The 18,296-nt window shown below is 40.4% G+C and overlaps 1 protein-coding gene across 1 annotated transcript; it reads left to right on the top strand.

Annotated features, from left to right (window-relative positions):
- The first annotated feature begins 8,421 nt into the window (after nucleotides 1–8,421).
- Nucleotides 8,422–9,423, top strand: LOC119816457 (olfactory receptor 52I2-like). The gene has a single exon (XM_038333172.1). The coding sequence runs from the start codon at nucleotides 8,449–8,451 to the stop codon at nucleotides 9,421–9,423; it is 975 nt and encodes a 324-aa protein (XP_038189100.1). The 5' UTR covers nucleotides 8,422–8,448.
- Nucleotides 9,424–18,296: the final 8,873 nt, after the last annotated feature.

Consider the following 18,296-nt stretch of genomic DNA (forward strand, 5'->3'; position numbering starts at 1 on the left):
TGGGGCAGAGTCAAATCCCGGATACAAAATAAGTAGACAGTGGAAAAACTGTGAATTTCACATTTAGCAGTTATGGTGAAATAAGTTATTCATATACATTAAAATAAAAGATCAAGAAAGGTTTTTGCAGATAAAATATGGTGATTCTTGTTTTTGACTATATTTTGGAAAATAGGGTATTTGATATGTGGTTTCATAAACCCAATTTGATTGAGTAACATACTTTTTCTTCTTTGAAAGTGGAGATGAACATAAGCTACGCATAAGCTACGGCAAATTGTTTAGCTACATAATATAAACATTCATTCTTACAATGTTAAGAGTTATCTTAATTGTGCAGTTGCCTATCAGTTGTCAGTATTCTTGAAAGTAAACTTTATTAAATTGATTGGTTCTCCAACTAATTCAAAATTATTTAATTTACTTATCACTTAAGTAATAATTATATCAATGAAGAACCATTAAGTCCTCTAGTAATTCTGAAAAATTGGGCATGTAAAATACTCTTTTGTACTAGGACTAGCTCCCAAGAAAAGGCTAGCCAATTCTAAGAGGTCAGCCCTAAACACATAGAAGAGAATCATCTCAGCATCCTATATTTATAAACATATATATATATATATATTTAATAATTACAATTAAAGAATAAGAGGCTATACATGTTGGAAGGAGTAGGATGAACACAAGAGGAATTAGGGGAGGAGAGGAACAAGGAGAATGATGTAAATACAGTGATCATATATGAAATTACCCCCAAACAAAGTAAACAAAATTTAAAAATGTTTTTAAGTAGAGAAAAGAAAACCGTTATATGATCAAACTACATTTCTCTCTGTCTAGGTGTCTATGATATGACTAAATCAGATACATGTGTTGTTCTTTATATATGCCTTCTTCTACGGGTATCACTTCCTTTTATTTTTAATATATTTCTAGATTCTCTCTCACACAATTAGGGCAGTAATAAATGTCCCACCATTTCTCTCTTGACCAAATGAAAATGGACAATTTTTCTGCATACTGGGTGATCCCTGGTCTTTGTATGGGGCAAGCAATTCTCAGTAGAAGTGTTTTTATTGTCTGAGAATTTCATATATGCATATACTATGTTTTGAAGGAAATCTTCACTTCATCTTCTTTCTTAAAATATTTCCTATAACAATTACCACTTTTCCCTCCCAATTTTGTGTGGTCATTTTTTAAAACCACTCAATCTACTTAATATTGCTAGCATATACATTGGTATAGAGACATATACTGGAACATGTGTATCCAATAAGAGGCTGTATCTCTGAAGAAAACCAACTCTCTCTCCCTCTTATAGCCACAAGATTGCCAAAAGTTCTTCAGCTAGGGAGAAAGGGACGTTATGTGCTCTTCTCCCATCCATGCTTGAGTTATGCTAGTTTGCTCTTGTGTAGATCTTGTACATGCAGTCATGACAACTGCAAGTTGTAGTCAATAGTCCTGTCTTATCTGGAAAACACAGTGTTGAAGCAGTCATCCAATGCTTTCAGCTTTTATAGGCTTTCTGTCACTTCTGAGATAGTCCACAAGTCTTGAGGGGAATGGGGATGATATATATGTCCCATTTAGGACCAACAACTCCACAACTCTTGTTCTCTGCACAATGAGCAGTTGTGAGTCTCTGCATTAAACACCATCTACTACAAAAAGAAACTTCTTTGATGAGGGTTGAGAGATGCACTAATCTATTGGCATAAAGATAAGTACATAGGAATGTAGCACTATGTCCACTTAGCAGAATAATAAAAATTCCTTCTCCCCTAGAGTCTATGAACTATCCAGTCACTGGTTCTTGGCCTATTTAACAGTACTAGAAACGAGTTCTGTTTTGTGGAGCAGGCCTTCTAAACCAATCAGAAAGAAGTTTGTTACTCCTATAACATTTCTGCCACTACTACACCAGAGGATCTACTTTGCCAGGTCAGTTGTTATTACAACTTGTATTCACAGCTGAGTCAGGTTGTTGATTACTGTTCTCCAAGAATAGTGAGTACAGCACTTTCCAGTACCATGAAAACCAGCCAGTAGGGAAAAGCTTCTGGGTCAGTGCCAGCCTGATTTTTCTGGTATGTGGTGTCTCCAAAAATAGGGTCTAACTCTCAAGCTCTGGAGGGTAACCAACAGCAATAGCAGTACTTTGTAATGTTCTGGATATGTGTGGGGCTCCAACAACTCAAAAGCGAGATAAGCACTAGTTGGTACTAGGCTTTTAGTTTGATAGTCTCTGGTGTCTGGGCAAGGCATTACTCCTTTAATTCATCGTAAGATAATTCCATTCAAATTATTGTTATATTAACACGCATTTTATGAAGTTTCTAAAGTACTAGGTTTCTCTGTGGCTTTTTCAAGGGTCTTCAATGTTCGTTATTCCTTCTTAGTCCCTTCCTCTATCTTACCTTCTTATCCCTCACCCCCTTAGCTTACCTGGCTCAATTATTACTCCTTCTCACTTAATACCACTTGTTATGTACTCTTTCTTCCCTTTCAATCACTTTCCTAGACTTTTACTTGGTCCCTGATGTCTATGGGTATTCCAGTTAAAACATACAAATCTAAAGGTTCAGTGCTTAGATACACATGAGAGAGACTATGTAGCATTTATATTTCTGAGTCTGTGTTACCTCAGTTAGTATAATGCTTTGCTTACATACCAATTTTAAAGTTTAAGTTTTCTTTATAGCTGAATGAATTTCCATCATACATATGTATCACATTTTCATCATTCATTCATCAATTGGCGAGCATCTAGGCTGCTCCATTTTCTGGCATTGGGTGAGCTAGCTGAGGCAGTGCTGGAGAGCTCATCTGGGTAGTAATGAGAAGGGAAATCTATCAAGCTGACCAACCCTGCTACCACCCAGGCTCAGAACTAGGGCTATGAGTTAGCCCACCCCAACACTCACCAAATCTATGAACTGTTGGAGCATTTGAAGAGGACAAACCTACAAATAAATCCCAAACAGCAGGATCTCCATGACACAGGACAACAGGATATCCAAGAGGAACCCCAGTGAGAGCCCATTATCGATGGTGTAGCAGAAGCCAGAGGCCTTGAGCCAGACCAATGACTCATAGCATTGATCACTTATAATAAACATGTATAGACTAAAGGGCAATCTGTGTGGCTCACCGGGCCACACTACAGATCCCACAACAAGATTTTTTCTTTTTTGTTTTTGTTTTTATTTTTGTTTTGGTTCTTTGTTAGGATTTTGGTTTTTCTTTTATATTAGTTTTTGCTTTTGGGGGAGGTTGCAAGGGCAGAGGGGGGTTGTGAGGGGACAGGGAGATGAGTAGGATAGGAATGTATGATGTGAAATCCACAAAGAATCAACCAAAGTAAAAAAAAATCAATTAGTTTTCTTATTTTTCACACATTTATTAAACTGCATGCTAAGCATGTGCTCCAGCTCTGAGCTATGTGATCAGACTGTCACATAACACTTCTTCGATTGTGAGACAGGATCTACACAGTGAACTCACAGAGATCCTTTTCTGTTCAAAGATAACTTTACAATGTCATGAGAAATACTTAACAGATAAAGGCCACCATGAATCTCTCTGAGAAACTGAGAAACACTGCAGTAAATTTGAGAGATCAGGTATACCATTAGTCTGAATAAATGTTGAGCAAGGCTAGATACACTGACTTTTAATTTGGATTCTCTGGCTTCCTAGCTCCATGACTTCTGTCACATGTCATCTACAACATGCAGACATCATGATGTCAGCAAAATCAGAGGGTTGAGATTGCAATGAAAACACCTTGAAAAAAATCTCCCTGGGAGCCAGCTCATACAGGCTTTCCATTGAACCCTTCTTTTCTTTCAGGATGAACTTGATTTTATCGAATTGGTATTTAGCTATTCCCTGAGACCTGAAGGAACAAAGCCTGTTAACTCACTAGGCATCTGACTCATCCTGCAGTCTGGGGAGTTCCAAATGGAGCACAGAGAAAAGCCAGTACTCTGGAGGAATTACAGTGTTTAACAGCTGGGCAGAGGCCAAGGGACACTGGGTATCCAGGGAAAAGGCAGGCTGAAGGAGTACTGGGAGGAGGGATCCCACTGGGAGGTCTTTGACAAGGACAATTCTCATCTTGACTCTCCATTGTTTCCTTTGGTCTCCTGTGGTGCTCACCTCTTCTGGGAAGGGTCCTGAATAAGTCTTATTTCTTTTCAGTGAAAAAATGTGTATCATCACACATAGATAATTAGAGAAAGTTAAATAAACAAAACGCAGGCACAAAGGCAACTGAAACAGGAAGTTGGGCTGACACAGTCTCTAGGGCAAAACCACCCTAGAAAGGAGGAACCAAGTCCTCTGTCAAAGTGTAGAGGTTGGCCAGGTTTGCAAGGTACTGCTAACACCAAGGGCTTCTGCAGCAAGCGATGGGACTGGAGGAGAAGGGAGCGTGAACAGGAATGGAAAACTACTTGTATTTAGCAGAAAGAAGGGAGAGGTCCAGCTCTGGGATAATGGAGGGATAGTTTCAGGACAAAGAGGAGCTATGTGAAAAGCCTATGCCCTCTTAGCCGAGAGACAGCGCATCTGGGTGCTGGGGAGTGGAAGTGCGGCAGGCACACAGGGTTAACACTGGCAGCTCGGCTATGTTCAGATGAGAATCTCAGTTCACTTTCACCCTCGGTGAAATTTAAAATCTAAAACTCAAGGAGTTACCAATGCAAAAAGGAGCCACAAGGGTGGCAACCGATCTCGGATGGAGCCCATTGTTGATCTTCATGAGAAAAAACCTTCATAATAGGCTGAGTGAGATAAAAATTTTGAAGAAAAATGACCAAAACAAAAGTTTGTAAAACATGCAACCCTCTGTGAGTCCTGACTAATAGGAAAGTAAGTAACTTCAGAAGGTCATAGACAGTAATGAGGTGAGGTTGTCAGGGCTGGAGAGAGGAAGAACCATAGGGCAGAAGGAAGCCCTCGCAAAAGGTGGGTTTCTGTCAGGCAGCCATGAGAGGAAGGTCAAAGACGAATGGAGCAGTGGGAATTCTGGATCCTCAAATCTATAGGCAGTGATGCTGAGCCCTGACTCTGTGGCTCTCAGGGCAGATACAGCAGCTAGCGTAATCTGAGCTCTTTTCACTTTTCAACTGCCATTCTGCTTGACTGTGTCCACCTGCCCTCACCTGTTTCTTACTGAGGTTGTCACACACAGCAAGGTTCCTGTGCTCCATCATGTGGAGCTTATCATGACCTCAGTCTCTGTCATTAGACAACCTTTTCCCCATTGTGGTTTGCTTGTTTCGAAGTTTCATAATTTGAATTGAGATTTCACACATTTGGTTTTGCAGATAATTCCTGAAAACTCTGCTCAAGGTGGCTGCAGACACCTGGATGTCATGTCAGTTAGTGCTTAGCTGTCCAGGACTGACAGTGAAATGGCAGGTGTATGTCATACAGTTAGCATGAGAACAGGTGAGTGCTTCCCTAGCCGTTAGATAACAGAGAAAATGTCTAATGTAGCAATGGGATTTGGAGAGATGCCCATAGGTTTCATCTATACAATTACCCAGGGAGGTAACTGACACACAGACACACAGACGAGAAGCTAAAGAGGGAATAGTCAAGACATTACCCAAGGGTAAGAACAAGTCAACTTAGCCTGGAAGCCCATTACTGACTAGAGGTCACAGGATTTACTGGCTAGTCAGCCTGGTCTCAAAGCTTGTCAAATAATTCTTCATTTGAAGATTGTTGGAAACTTAAGGAATTAGTTCCTTGGGTGTATTTGTCTATTATTATGTGAACACAGGCATGCAATTGATGTGGTAACCTACTAGGTTGAGCCTAAGCTGCCTGTCCATTTCCCCTGGATGCAGAATGCTCTTGAGAGCAACAGGATAAATTGTGGAAGCACCAAGTTACCTGCCACACCCACTCCAAACATCCTTTCATCCCTGGAAGGAATTTTAGTCAGCAGCAGCACCCAATAACAGTTCTCAGACTTTGTTATCAGAAAAAGGTTGTTAGTAGATGGACAAGTACTCTTGCCACTAGGGTGACAATGAAATGATTAAACAGACCCCACCCCTGCAAAAACAAACATACAAACAAAAAATCCAGAGCAAATTACAGATCATTAGAACCTCACTGTGTGCATCTCTGGTGGGATATCTTGCACTGGCAGATCACCGGGTGACAGGAGGAAAGTGTCAGGCAATGCATGTTTTTTTAAAAAAATTGGTCTCCGAGTTATACTTACCCATTTGAGTATGTGATTTAGAGCAATTTCTTGGATTAACTCACGAAAACAGTCTTTTCAAAATTAGTTATACTTTATTGAGCACACTGAGTACCAAGCACCCTGCTGTACACCAAACATCTTCCGATATAGGGGCATGTGCAGTAAGGTCAGTGAAGGGCAAGGAGGAAATCTTCAGGGATACATGTTTTGCTGATTGAGTTTCGGTTGTTCTTTTGCCCTGAGTACTTATTTAACTGTGCTGGCTAGAGTCATCTGGACATACTGGATCAGGCAGGAGAAACAAAGCCGATTTTTACTTTCTGTACTTTATAGAACATATATTGTTCAAACCAGCATAGTAAGCCCTTTGTTTAGCTTTTCATTTAAGTTCAAAATAGCTCTTTGACACAGGGATGGCAATTTTCTTTCCTACCAGTGTGGAAGTTAGGGTTGGAAGGGGTACATGATGTGATCAAGGAAAATGGGCTAGCAAGCGAAGGACTGGGGTTTTCATTCTGTGCAATATGATTTTAGAGCCACTGCTGTTCGCCACTGTTTTTCTTTCTCTAAATGACATAACTCTAATGACACATTTTGCATGAGACAACAGAAATGATTTTAGGTTGTGCTTCTGGAAGATCCACCAGCATTTCCAGGTCTGAGAGAAATCACCAAATCAAAGGGGGCTTGTGTGATGTGTTCTCAGAGTATTCTGGGGCTGTACACACATTCAAGTATCATGTAAAACCATAGAAAATGAGAAATTAAAGGGGAGGGAAGCTAAGGCTTACAGCACAGGACACTAGGAAAGTCACCGCATACCCAGTGACCTAGCAAATACCTGAAGGAGGGCAAAGCAAGCACTGCCATGGTTGGCATGTGGCTACCAGACTGACAGAGGAGAACTGTCAAGGCAAATCTGTAAGACTCCTTAGAGTGAGTGTCCACAGATGTTCTCTTGACTTCAGAGCTGTGCTAAATCTACTGCTAGGAGTCAGTGCTGGGAAGATCTAGTCCAAAACTGACTATATGGCATTACATGATAAAGTATTTTTTCATTTAAGTACTTAAGTCAATTGTTTTACATGAATACTTGCTGTATATTATCAATGTAGAAATTCACTCATTATAAATAATGCTTCTCCTCTTAGTATGACCGTATGCTTTGTTTAAAACATGCTTTACTTTCACAAGGATAAAGTTTCCTTGGTCTCTGGAGTTCCTTGGTAAACATCATGAGAAGGGGTATGCCACATTGAAGAAGCAGAAAAGCTATGGGAAGGTTCATCTCGATGTGTGTCTGAAGGGTTAATGTGCAATTATTTAGTTTAGTAATTGAAAGTACAAGGAAATTGAGCACCAAAGTGAGAAATTATAAATATTTAAAAACATTTGTTTATATGGAAAGCGATTATGTCATTTTCTAAAGGCCTTATTTCCTGAACCTACATTTTCTATATGCATTTCTGAATGACAAGAATGTTTTTTTTCATTTCTCTAGGTACGATCTTAAGCAGCTATAATATGATATTTGATCTCAATAAGTTTGTATAATTTAGCAATCATGAGAAAAAGGGAAATTCTTTGATTATTCATTATGTTGATGTAGCTGTCTATAAGGAATATATGAAATATTTCTCTAATTTTGTTCCACAGGGTTACACAAAGTTACAAATAAATGATACATACTTGACTGTATATCATCAACCATAGATAGACCATTTGAATCATCAATTTGAAATCATTAAGGATCAACATGAAAGATTTCATGAACACCTGAAATAAAAAATAAACATGCAATACCTACATGGAAAAGGTGTGGAGAGAGGACAGAGACCGAGACAGAGAAAGAAAGAGAGAGAGAGAGAGAGAGAGAGAGAGGAGAGTGAGAGACGAGAGACAGAGACAGAGAGAGAGAGAGAGGAGAGAGAGAGACAGAGACAGAGAGAGAGAGACTGAGAGAGAGAGAGAGAACACCGCCTGTAGAAAAACCAAGAATTGATCCTTGAGATGTGAATAGAAATTGGCTAAGTGCAAAATTTTTATAGGATGAACGGTTACTTTTAAAATATGTTAATTACTTTAGGTTATGCAAATACCACCAAGAAGAAAATACCCCAACAATTTTTGACCATCACACAGAAGAATCAGCTTTGTAAGACTATTACCTCTCTCATTGTACCTTACAAATGAACAGGAAAGCAGTCTGAGCAGTGATGCTGCCTACATCCTACAATCTCACAATGCAGGCCCCTGCCACCTTCATCCTTGTTGGCGTCCCAGGCTTCCAGTCTTCCTCTCTTTGGCTGGCCATCTCATTGAGCTCCATGTACAGCATAGCCCTCCTAGGGAACACCCTCATCATCACTGTGATCTGCATGGACTCCACTCTGCAAGAGCCCATGTGCTTCTTTCTCTGCATTCTGGCTGCTGTGGACATTGTTATGGCTTCCTCTGTGGCACCTAAGATGCTGAGCATCTTCAGCTCAGGAGACAGCTCCATCAGCTTTAATGCCTGTTTCACTCAGATGTACTTTGTCCATGCAGCCACAGCTGTGGAGACAGGGCTGCTACTGGCCATGGCTTTTGATCGCTATGTGGCCATCTGCAAGCCCCTACATTATATGAGAATCCTCACCCCTAATGTGATGGTGGGGCTTAGTGTGACCATCACCACTAGAGCTGTGATTTTTATGACTCCCTTGAGTTGGATGTTGAGTCATTTGCCTTTCTGTGGCTCCAATGTAGTTCCACATTCCTACTGTGAACACATGGCTGTGGCCAAGTTAGCATGTGCTGACCCCATGCCCACCAGTCTCTACAGTTTGATTTTTTCCTCCATCATTGTGGGCTCAGATGTGGCCTTCATTTCTGCCTCCTATATTTTGATCCTCAGGGCAGTGTTTGGTTTGTCATCAAAGAATGCACAGCAGAAGGCACTGAGTACATGTGGCTCTCATGTTGCAGTTATGGCTCTGTACTACCTCCCTGGGATGGCGTCCATCTATGTAGCCTGGCTAGGGCAGAACAAAGTTCCGCTACACACCCAAGTGTTGCTGGCTGACTTGTACCTGATCATTCCGCCCACCCTAAACCCTGTCATTTATGGTATCAGGACCAAGCAGATCCGAGGGCGGATATGCAGTCTGCTGATGCAGGGCTTCTCTCATCAGGCCACTCACGGTTCATGAGCACAAAGCTTCCCATACCTTAAGTTCCAGCCAACGGCCATGAAAACTCTGAGATCTATGGACATGGACTGGTTTACAGGTGTGGAGCCTCCTTGGATAACACTTCAACTTCTCGCTAGAGTTCGACAGAAGTGATTGCATTTCCCGGTGTCTTTATTTAGCATGCTACTGCATTGAAATTTGGGCAGAGCATGTGTTTGTTATTTTGTTTCTTAAAAAAACCTCTATTCCTATCTAAAATCATTCCCTCTGTTGATGAAAGTTAGTTTGTCCCCTTTTCCCTTACTAGAACTTTCTTGTTCCTCCCCCTGTGTGATGCTGTGCTACAAACTAGCTCTTGCTCTCTGGCTCACCAATGAATCCATTTTATTTGATGCCTGTATTTATTCTTGGAGCACAAACCTCCTTCACCTAAAATAGATTTTGGTTTGTCTTATGTTAACTTAAAGTCAATGGTGTTGGCCCCTTCCTAATGAATGAACTGGAAAAAGAAACACAGTAATAAAAAAAACCAATCCCGAATCTGGGAGGAAATTCCCTTCTGATAGCCACACAATTTCATGGGGGCAGAGACACATATATTTGATTCTTAATTAAATTGGAAATCTTAATAAGACTAATTATCTGCTACTAAAATTCAAAGTGCTAGGAGAAACTGCAGTAGCAGGTTGGTTAATTGTTCCCTTGATTAGAATGAACTGTCTTCCACCTCTTCTGATTAGCCTGAGTTTTAAGTCTAATGGAAATATAATCAGTATAGCACTGACATGAAGACTAAAAAATAATTAATAGGGAGCTCAGACCTGAACTCAGAGGTATATTTGCTTAACAGATCTGACGTTGCTCATGGTGTTATCACTACTGGACTTTCAAATGCAAAACTATTAGATGAGACTCTTGCCTTACACAGGATGCAAAAATTAACAGAAAAAATATAAAGAACTAATTGGAAGACTGAAAATGATAAAACTACAAAAACATTTAACATTGCAAAGATTTCTTGGATATGATATCCAAAGTGTAGTCAGCAAAAGTGAAAAATAGATGCAACTACTAGGAGCAGAACTAATTTTGTGTAACAAAAGACAAAACAGAATGCAGAGACGCCATGCAGGATGGAAGAAGGGGTGTATATATACATATATATATGAATTGAATATTTAATAAGAATTATTTACTTAGTAAATGATTAAATTCTATAATTCAACAATAACAACAAATCAGGTACTCAAACTGCAAATCGATATTCCTGTAAAGGACATGTACAAGTGACCAGCTGACATATGCAAAGATGCTCTTTGTCACTAATAATTACAGAGATTAAAAATAAAACTATAGTGAGATAATCCATTTGACCCTCGGTGTGATCACAAAAACTCAAACTAAACCACCCCCTGCCATGTAGAAACAAACTTTGGGTGAAAGTGTGAACAAACTGAAATCTCTTTGTTCTGTTAGTGAAGACTGTGACAGTAAAACTATGTTAGTGGTACGGGTAATCTATGAAATATGAAAAACAGAGATAACCCGAGGTAGCAATCCCACTTCTGGTAATTAATAAACAGTGGGATCGGGGTCTCCAAGCTTAGTTCTTGACCCTCATGTTCATGGCATCACACAGATGTGCAAACCGTATGAGACCAGTGAAGTATTTTCTGATAGAGAATCTGCAACTTCATCCTTGGTCTTAGAAGCTTTGCACATTTTTCTGTATCTCAAGTTCAGAGCTGAAATGTGGGTATAATGACAGCAAGTCCTTCAGAGGACTGAGAAACCAAATGTGGAAATCTTAGGAAAACACCCACCAGAGGAGTGTTTCTCAATCTCTGGGTCACACCCTCAATGGGGTTCAATGACCCATTCACAGGGGTCACCTAAGACCATTGAAAATATGAGTTATGTTTCATAAAAGTAACAAAATTATAATTATGAAGTAGCAATAAAAATAATGTTATGTTTGGGGGTCTTCACAACATGGGGAACTGTATCAAAGGATTGCAGCATTAAGAAGGTTGAGAACCACTGCCTTAGGGGTTCTGGAGTATTGAAGAATTAAAAAAGTAACCAGGGCTAGTCTAACACCAGGGCTGATAAAATGGCTCAGTGGGTACAGGCACTTGCTGCCATGCCTGACAACCTGAGTTCAATTTCCAGGAGCTACATGGTGGAAGAAGAGGATTGACTCCTTCGAGCTGCTATCTGACCTTCCTATGTGTATTGTGGTATGTGCATACCCACATACATATGCACAATAAATAAAGAGATAAGTAAACAAATAAATGAATGTAAAAATGTACTAAGAGAAAAAAAAAAGCCGAAACGGACCATTTGATTTTTTTTCTACATGTATACTGCATCATTAGTCGAAGAAGACACAAACACTTTTTGCTCTCCAGGCTCCTGACTCCTCTCAGTCTGAAATGCCCAAGAGACTGCAGAGAAGCGAGGCAGTCTCTGGAGGAGTCACAGTGTTTGGCTGCTGGGCAGAGGCCAAGAGCAGTGGTGTTCTGGGAAGACAGACGACAGGGTATCTCATGGGAAAGGGAGTCTCCCAGTGGGAGGTGTTTGGAAAGGACCACACTCAAAATAACCCCATTGTCTTTGATCTCCTGTGGTTTCTGTGATGTTACTGCTTCTTGTGAATCTACATATTATTTGGTGTGAGACATGTGTAATAGAAGGCATTCTTAACCAGAGAATGAATGCTACAAGTGGAAATCTATTATGTAATAACTGAATTGGGAAAGAGTTTGAACTTTAAAAGTCTTGAGTTTAGGGTTACCTCAGAACTGAGGATTCTAGTTCCCTATCCAAGTATATAAGTATAATGTGGCTGGCCAGGTCTGGAGGCATTATGGACACCTGCAGCTTCCTCTGGAAATGGTGCGAGGGATGGCAGATGTATATTATATATACCTATATCATAGGTCTATAGGGTTACTTGTGTCCAAATCAGAGAAATGAAAAGGTAAGTGCAACCCTGGACTGGTAAATATGTATTTTTAGGGATCAAGACTTGCCTTGAGAAAACATATGCCCTAGGGCAGAATGAGATTGTTTTTGGGTGTCGACAGAGGCACTTAGGTAAGGCCATGAGATTGTCACAGGCTGCAACGCTGTGTTCATGTGAGTATGCATGCAGTACTGCTGTCATCTGGACAGCATGTTAAATAAGCATCCCTCCATCCTTTTATTTGGAATAAAACATCATTTCACATCCTATGATTTATTTATTGATGTTAAATGACTTGCCTAGGTCACTTTTCAGTGATGAACCCTACAGACATGTGCACCTTCAGGGCTGAAGGATCATTGTGATGCTGGAAAGGAGATTTGGGCATAGGCTTTCTGAAAAAATTCACCCCAACAAGCAGCATGTATCCGTGTGTTGATAGTGTAACCTTAGATTTCTGTAACTTGTAGCATGCGTTTTGAGTGGCCCAACAAGCTAATCAAAAAATAAGCATACAGGAAATTATGCTTAAGAAGTTACTGTATTCACAACAGATCTTTAATGGAATTATTGATATTCTCAAGAAAATATTCAAATATTTTAAAGAAGAAACAATTAAAACAAATGCTCTTTATTTTGAAAAGACTGAACACACACACACACACACACACACACACTAACAGCACCAACTAAGAAGAAAAACAAATAAAACCAAGTAAAAAATGTTTAAAAGAAATGAGAACTATCACTAATTTCAAACCACTGTGAGAATCTGGGAAGAGATGAGACTCCCAGTGCTGCAGACCGGAAGGAGGAGCAGGGCATACGGTGAGGACGCCCTCAGGTGAAAGGTGAGTTTATAGAGAGCAGCTTCTGGGTCAGAGGTGAACGGGTGTGAGCATTCTGGATCCTTCAGCTTTCTTCAAATCCATAGGCAGCAAAGCTCAGCCCCAAATCTGTAGCATCCCAAACACAGACTGTCGCTGCAGGGATACCCAGCTTCATTTTCACGATTCTTCTCAATTCCACTGTGAAGTCTTCAGTGTGACCTCATCTGTCAGTGATGTTTAAGTCTGTGATTATATACAACATGGATTTTATTTGACTGTGACATGGAACTTGTTCTGTAGTTCAGTCAGTCTCAGTATACAGCATTTACTATTCTAAAGGCTTGTCTTTCATGTTTTTTTTCTCAAAGAGACCATATGTGAATATCAAGTCCCAGAAAATTGGGTCTTTAGAAAACTCTGGAATATTCTGCACCAGTGTGGGGTCAGTCATCTCTCCAGGAGTCAAGTGGACACCACGTGGTGAGGATGGAGACCCAGCTTATCTTATGTTTGGGTAACACAGAAGATGCCTTTTCCTGCACATGGGACCCTAACACCGACTTTTACCATTCTGATCTATTCAGTCATTCAGGAGAAAGATTTGAGAGCTAAGAAGAGTCAGGACCGAAGGATAAAGATGAGACAACTTCTTAGGCTGCAAAAGCTTTATTAACCAGGGGTTATGGGACTTGATAGCCACTCAGACTAAGCAGTCTCAAGGCTTGGCAAATAATCTCTTTTCATGGAGGACTGAAAGGAAATATTAGAAACACTTCTTGGGCTGCATCTGAATATTAAGTAAACACCTTTCTTTTTTTTTTTTTTTCGAGACAGGGTTTCCCTGTCATTTCTAGAGCCTGTCCTGGAACTAGCTCTTGTAGACCAGGCTGGCCTCGAACTCAGAGATCTGCCTGCCTCTGTCTCCTGAGTGCTGGGATTAAAGGCGTGCGCCACCACCGCCCGGCTCAACACCTTTCTTGTCGGGTGATATGGCCACGCCAGGCTAATGCCTCAGATGACGCAATGTTAAGGCTCTGTGGGCTTAAGGAAAGAGTGTGGGACTTAATGAGGTCACTCCATAGTTTCCTAGGTCAAACTACCTGTGCATGTCCCAAGAGAGAGTAATGGTCTGGGAGTGGTCAGAAAATGTGTTGGGGCAGGAATGGAGCCTACCCAGAGTGTACTTGCCACATCCACTCTGATCCCTAATCCAACTACATTTTGGTGTCAATATTTTGTATATTGCCATATATACACACTCTAAGTCTTCATAATTAGAAGCAGAGTTTTACATCATATAAGAAAGGCTCTTTTGTTCAGAACTGATGATAACAGAAAAATATTAAATGAACAGACAAAAGGCTTAGTTTTGGAACTACTTTGTAAAAGAACAGAGAGTGAGTTCCTCATTGTATTTTAAAACTATCTTGGCATTAATGTCAACTCTATGGCAAAACCTCAGTGTCTGATCATGGCAGGACAACTGAAACCCTTAAGAGAATGGGGATTGTGTTGGTGGATTTATGATTTCTGTTGTTGCTGTTTTATTTTGTTCTTTTTTGAGACAGGGTTTTCCTGTGTAGCTCTGGCTAACTTGGAAGTTTCGTGTTTCCATCTGTGTCTGTGGAGCCAAGACTGTAATCTTTTTTAGCACTGATCTTTTTAGTGTAAGGTTCATGCGGGATGGAGGACACTCATGTGTGGGGACATACACACTCTGGAAATGACTTGATAAGACCATTTACTGGGTGTCATGGAGGCAAAGACCAAGGACCCAATCTTCCTCTTCCTGACTCCTCACAGCTTGGTTTTGTACTTTACACAGGTAGATTATTTTCTTATATGTAATGAGCGGGACCAGAGTATTTCAGACTTAGCATTTTCCTGGACTTGTGACTATATATACAGAAAGAGACATTTTGGCAGTGTGATCTAAGTCTGAACATGAATTTCATTTATGTTTCCCATATATCTTGTACAGATAACCTGAAGGTAATTTTATAAAATAATTTTAGTGTGCTTGCATTCTGACTGTGACCTATCATTAAGCGAAACTTTCTTCCACTTTTGGTACTATGTTGGTTATAAGACATTTTGAATTTTGGAGCATTTTGGATTTCACATTTTTGAATGAGTGACATTTACTCTATTCTACTCTTATCAGCCACCATAGGATCTAGGGTATTTCCTTTTTTTTTTTCTTGAGACAGGGTTCCAGTATATAGCCCCACTGGACTGCCATTCACTATGTAGACCATGTAGGACTTAAAGTTGTAGCAATTCTCTGCCTCTGCCTCTCAAGGGCGTGTCTATAGACAGACACCACTGTCCTGGTACAGCATATTATCTTGGTATGATAAGATGTGGACTAGCTTCCATTTCAGAATAAGAGCTGGAGGTTATACTAATGGTGACTAAGGACGTTAACTCGACTGTTGGGTAATTTTTCTTCTTGGTGATGTTTCTATGTTTATTGTACTGTTTTAGTCCACTTTGATGTTACTGTCTCTTGACCAAAAATTCGGAGAGTTTCATGCCTGTTGGTTTCAAATATATTTCAGAAGTGAAATATTTCTACTATTTAGGTAACCAAAGTCTTAGCAGCTCTGCTATCACTAGGCAAAGTGAAACAAAAGCTGTTCTTGACTGCCTGCCACTCTGCAAGCCACACCCCCAAGAGCTCATGTGTGTGCACACTGGTCTTTCCTCATACTTGGAGATGTGAGATAAGAGGCAAGTGCTACCTCACAGTCACAAGCTGGATTTGAGAAGATATGTAGTGTTCAGTAAAGGGAAAGCCGAAGGCTCGCATTCTGCTTCACAGCTACGAGGAAGCCTCCACTGTCAGCTCTGGAGGAGGAGGATGGCGTGAGCCCGTTTCTCAAGCCTAACCTGCCTTCCAGCTCGCAGTCACTCCTTCTCATTGACTTCCAGCTTCCAGGCTTTGTCCTGTTCTTTCCTCAGAGGTTTCAGAGCCTCCTGGAGTTTCCACTGCAAGAGACAGGAAGCTCATGAGTGTGACAATGTTCCTCAGACAAAAGGCTGGATAAATGTAAGAGAAAAGTGAGGCACATAAGGCACAGACTGCCCATATGACACCCAGGGAAGCTCTTTGGGTTGAGAATCATCTTAACTTGTGTAGCTGCCAAGTGTCTGTAAAGGTCTATAGCTAGACTTTCTAGGAAACAATAACTTAGGACTTCCCTACCCATGGCTATTTTTATTCTCATTACTTTTCTTTCCTGTTATTTCCCAGAACCTTGCTGCTGAGAGTGTGCTCCGATGCCAGGAGCATCAGCATAGCAGAATCTGGAGTCTTACCCTATACTTAGAAAAAGAGACCCTGAATTTAGGAAGCTCCTTGGGTAGTTCGGACACACAGTAATGGTAAGATGCTTTCCCAGGAGAATAAAGATTCTCACGGGAAAGCCAAAAGCATTTAGTTACCGCCTTCCATTCTGATAACAGCAAGTTTTCTGTTAGGGAATTCTGAAGTGATAGGAGGACCAAAGGAACTGAATGGAAGACCCAGATAGCAATCCACACACCTATGAACATGTGATTTTTGACAAAAAGTAAAAAAAAGAAAATAAAATGGAAAAAAGAAAGCATATTCAACAAATGGTGCTGGCATAACTGGATATTGACATGTAGAAGAATGAAAATAGGTCCATATCTATCACAATGCACAAAACACAAGTCCAAATGGATCAAAGACCTCAACATAAAGCCAACCACACTGAACCTTATAGAAGAGAAATTTGGAAGAACTCTCGAACACATTGGCACAGGAGACCACTTCCTAAATACAACCCCAGCAGCACAGACACTGAGAGAAACAATGAATAAATGGGACCTCCTGAAACTGAAAAGCTTCTGTAAAGCAAAGGACCTGGTCAACAAGACAAAATGACAGCCTACAGAATGGGAAAAGATTTTTACCAACTCCACATCAGACAGAGGACTGATCTCCAAAATATACAAAGAACTCAAGAAATTGGTCATCAAAAGAACAAATAATCTAATAAAAGAATGGGGTACAGATCTTAACAGAGAACTCTCAACATGAATTTGAAATGGCTGAAAGACACTTAAGGAAATGCTCAACATCCTTAGCCATCAGAGAAATGCAAATCAAAACAACTCTGAGATCCCATCTTACACCTGTAAATTAGCCAAGATCAAAAACACTGATGACAACTTATGCTGGAGAGGTTGTGGGGAAAGGGAACACTTCTGTACTGCTGGTGGGAATGCAAGCTGGTACAGCCCCTTTGGATGTCAGTGTGGCGATTTCTCATAAAATTAGGAAACAACCTTCCTCAAGACCCAGCAATACCATTTTGAGTATATACCCAAAGGATGCTCAATCGTACCACAACACATGTGCTCAACTATGTTCATAGCAGCATTATTTGTCATAGCCAGAACCTGATAACAACCTAAATGCCCCTCGACTGAAAAATGAATAAATGAATAAAGAAGATGTGGTACTTTTACACAATGGAGTACTACACAATGGGGAAAAATAATGACATCTTGAAATTTGCGGGCAAATGGATGGATCTCGAAAACATGATATTGAGTGAGGTAATCCAGACCCAGAAATACAAATATAATATGTACTCACGCATAAAAGGCTTTTAGACATAAAGCAAGGGAAACAACAAAGAGGAGCCTAAGAGAGAGACATACTCAGATTTAATCTACATGGGAAGTAGAAAAAGACAAGATCTCCTGAGTAAATTGGGAGTGTGGGGATCATGGGAGAGGGCAGAAGGGCAGCCAGGAGGAAAAGAGGAGAGCGGAGGAAAATATATGACTCAATAAAAACAATAAAAATAAAACCATGAAAAAATAAAATTAAAAAATTAAAAAGTACAGACATGGTTCAAGCATTTGTAGCACAGTAATACTGCTGGGATCTGGGTGTGAAGCACCCTCCACAGGCCATGTGATTGAAGCCCTGATCTTCCACTGGGGGTGGCTGTAGGAAGTTGTAGGGAACTTAGGAGGGCTAGTCTGCATGGAGAAAGCGGATCATTGTAGGGCAGCCCTTGAGGTCTTATGGCCTAGTCTCACTTCCTGTT

The sequence above is a fragment of the Arvicola amphibius genome, chromosome 1 (genome assembly GCF_903992535.2).
Source record: "Arvicola amphibius chromosome 1, mArvAmp1.2, whole genome shotgun sequence".
Lineage (NCBI taxonomy): Eukaryota > Metazoa > Chordata > Mammalia > Rodentia > Cricetidae > Arvicola > Arvicola amphibius.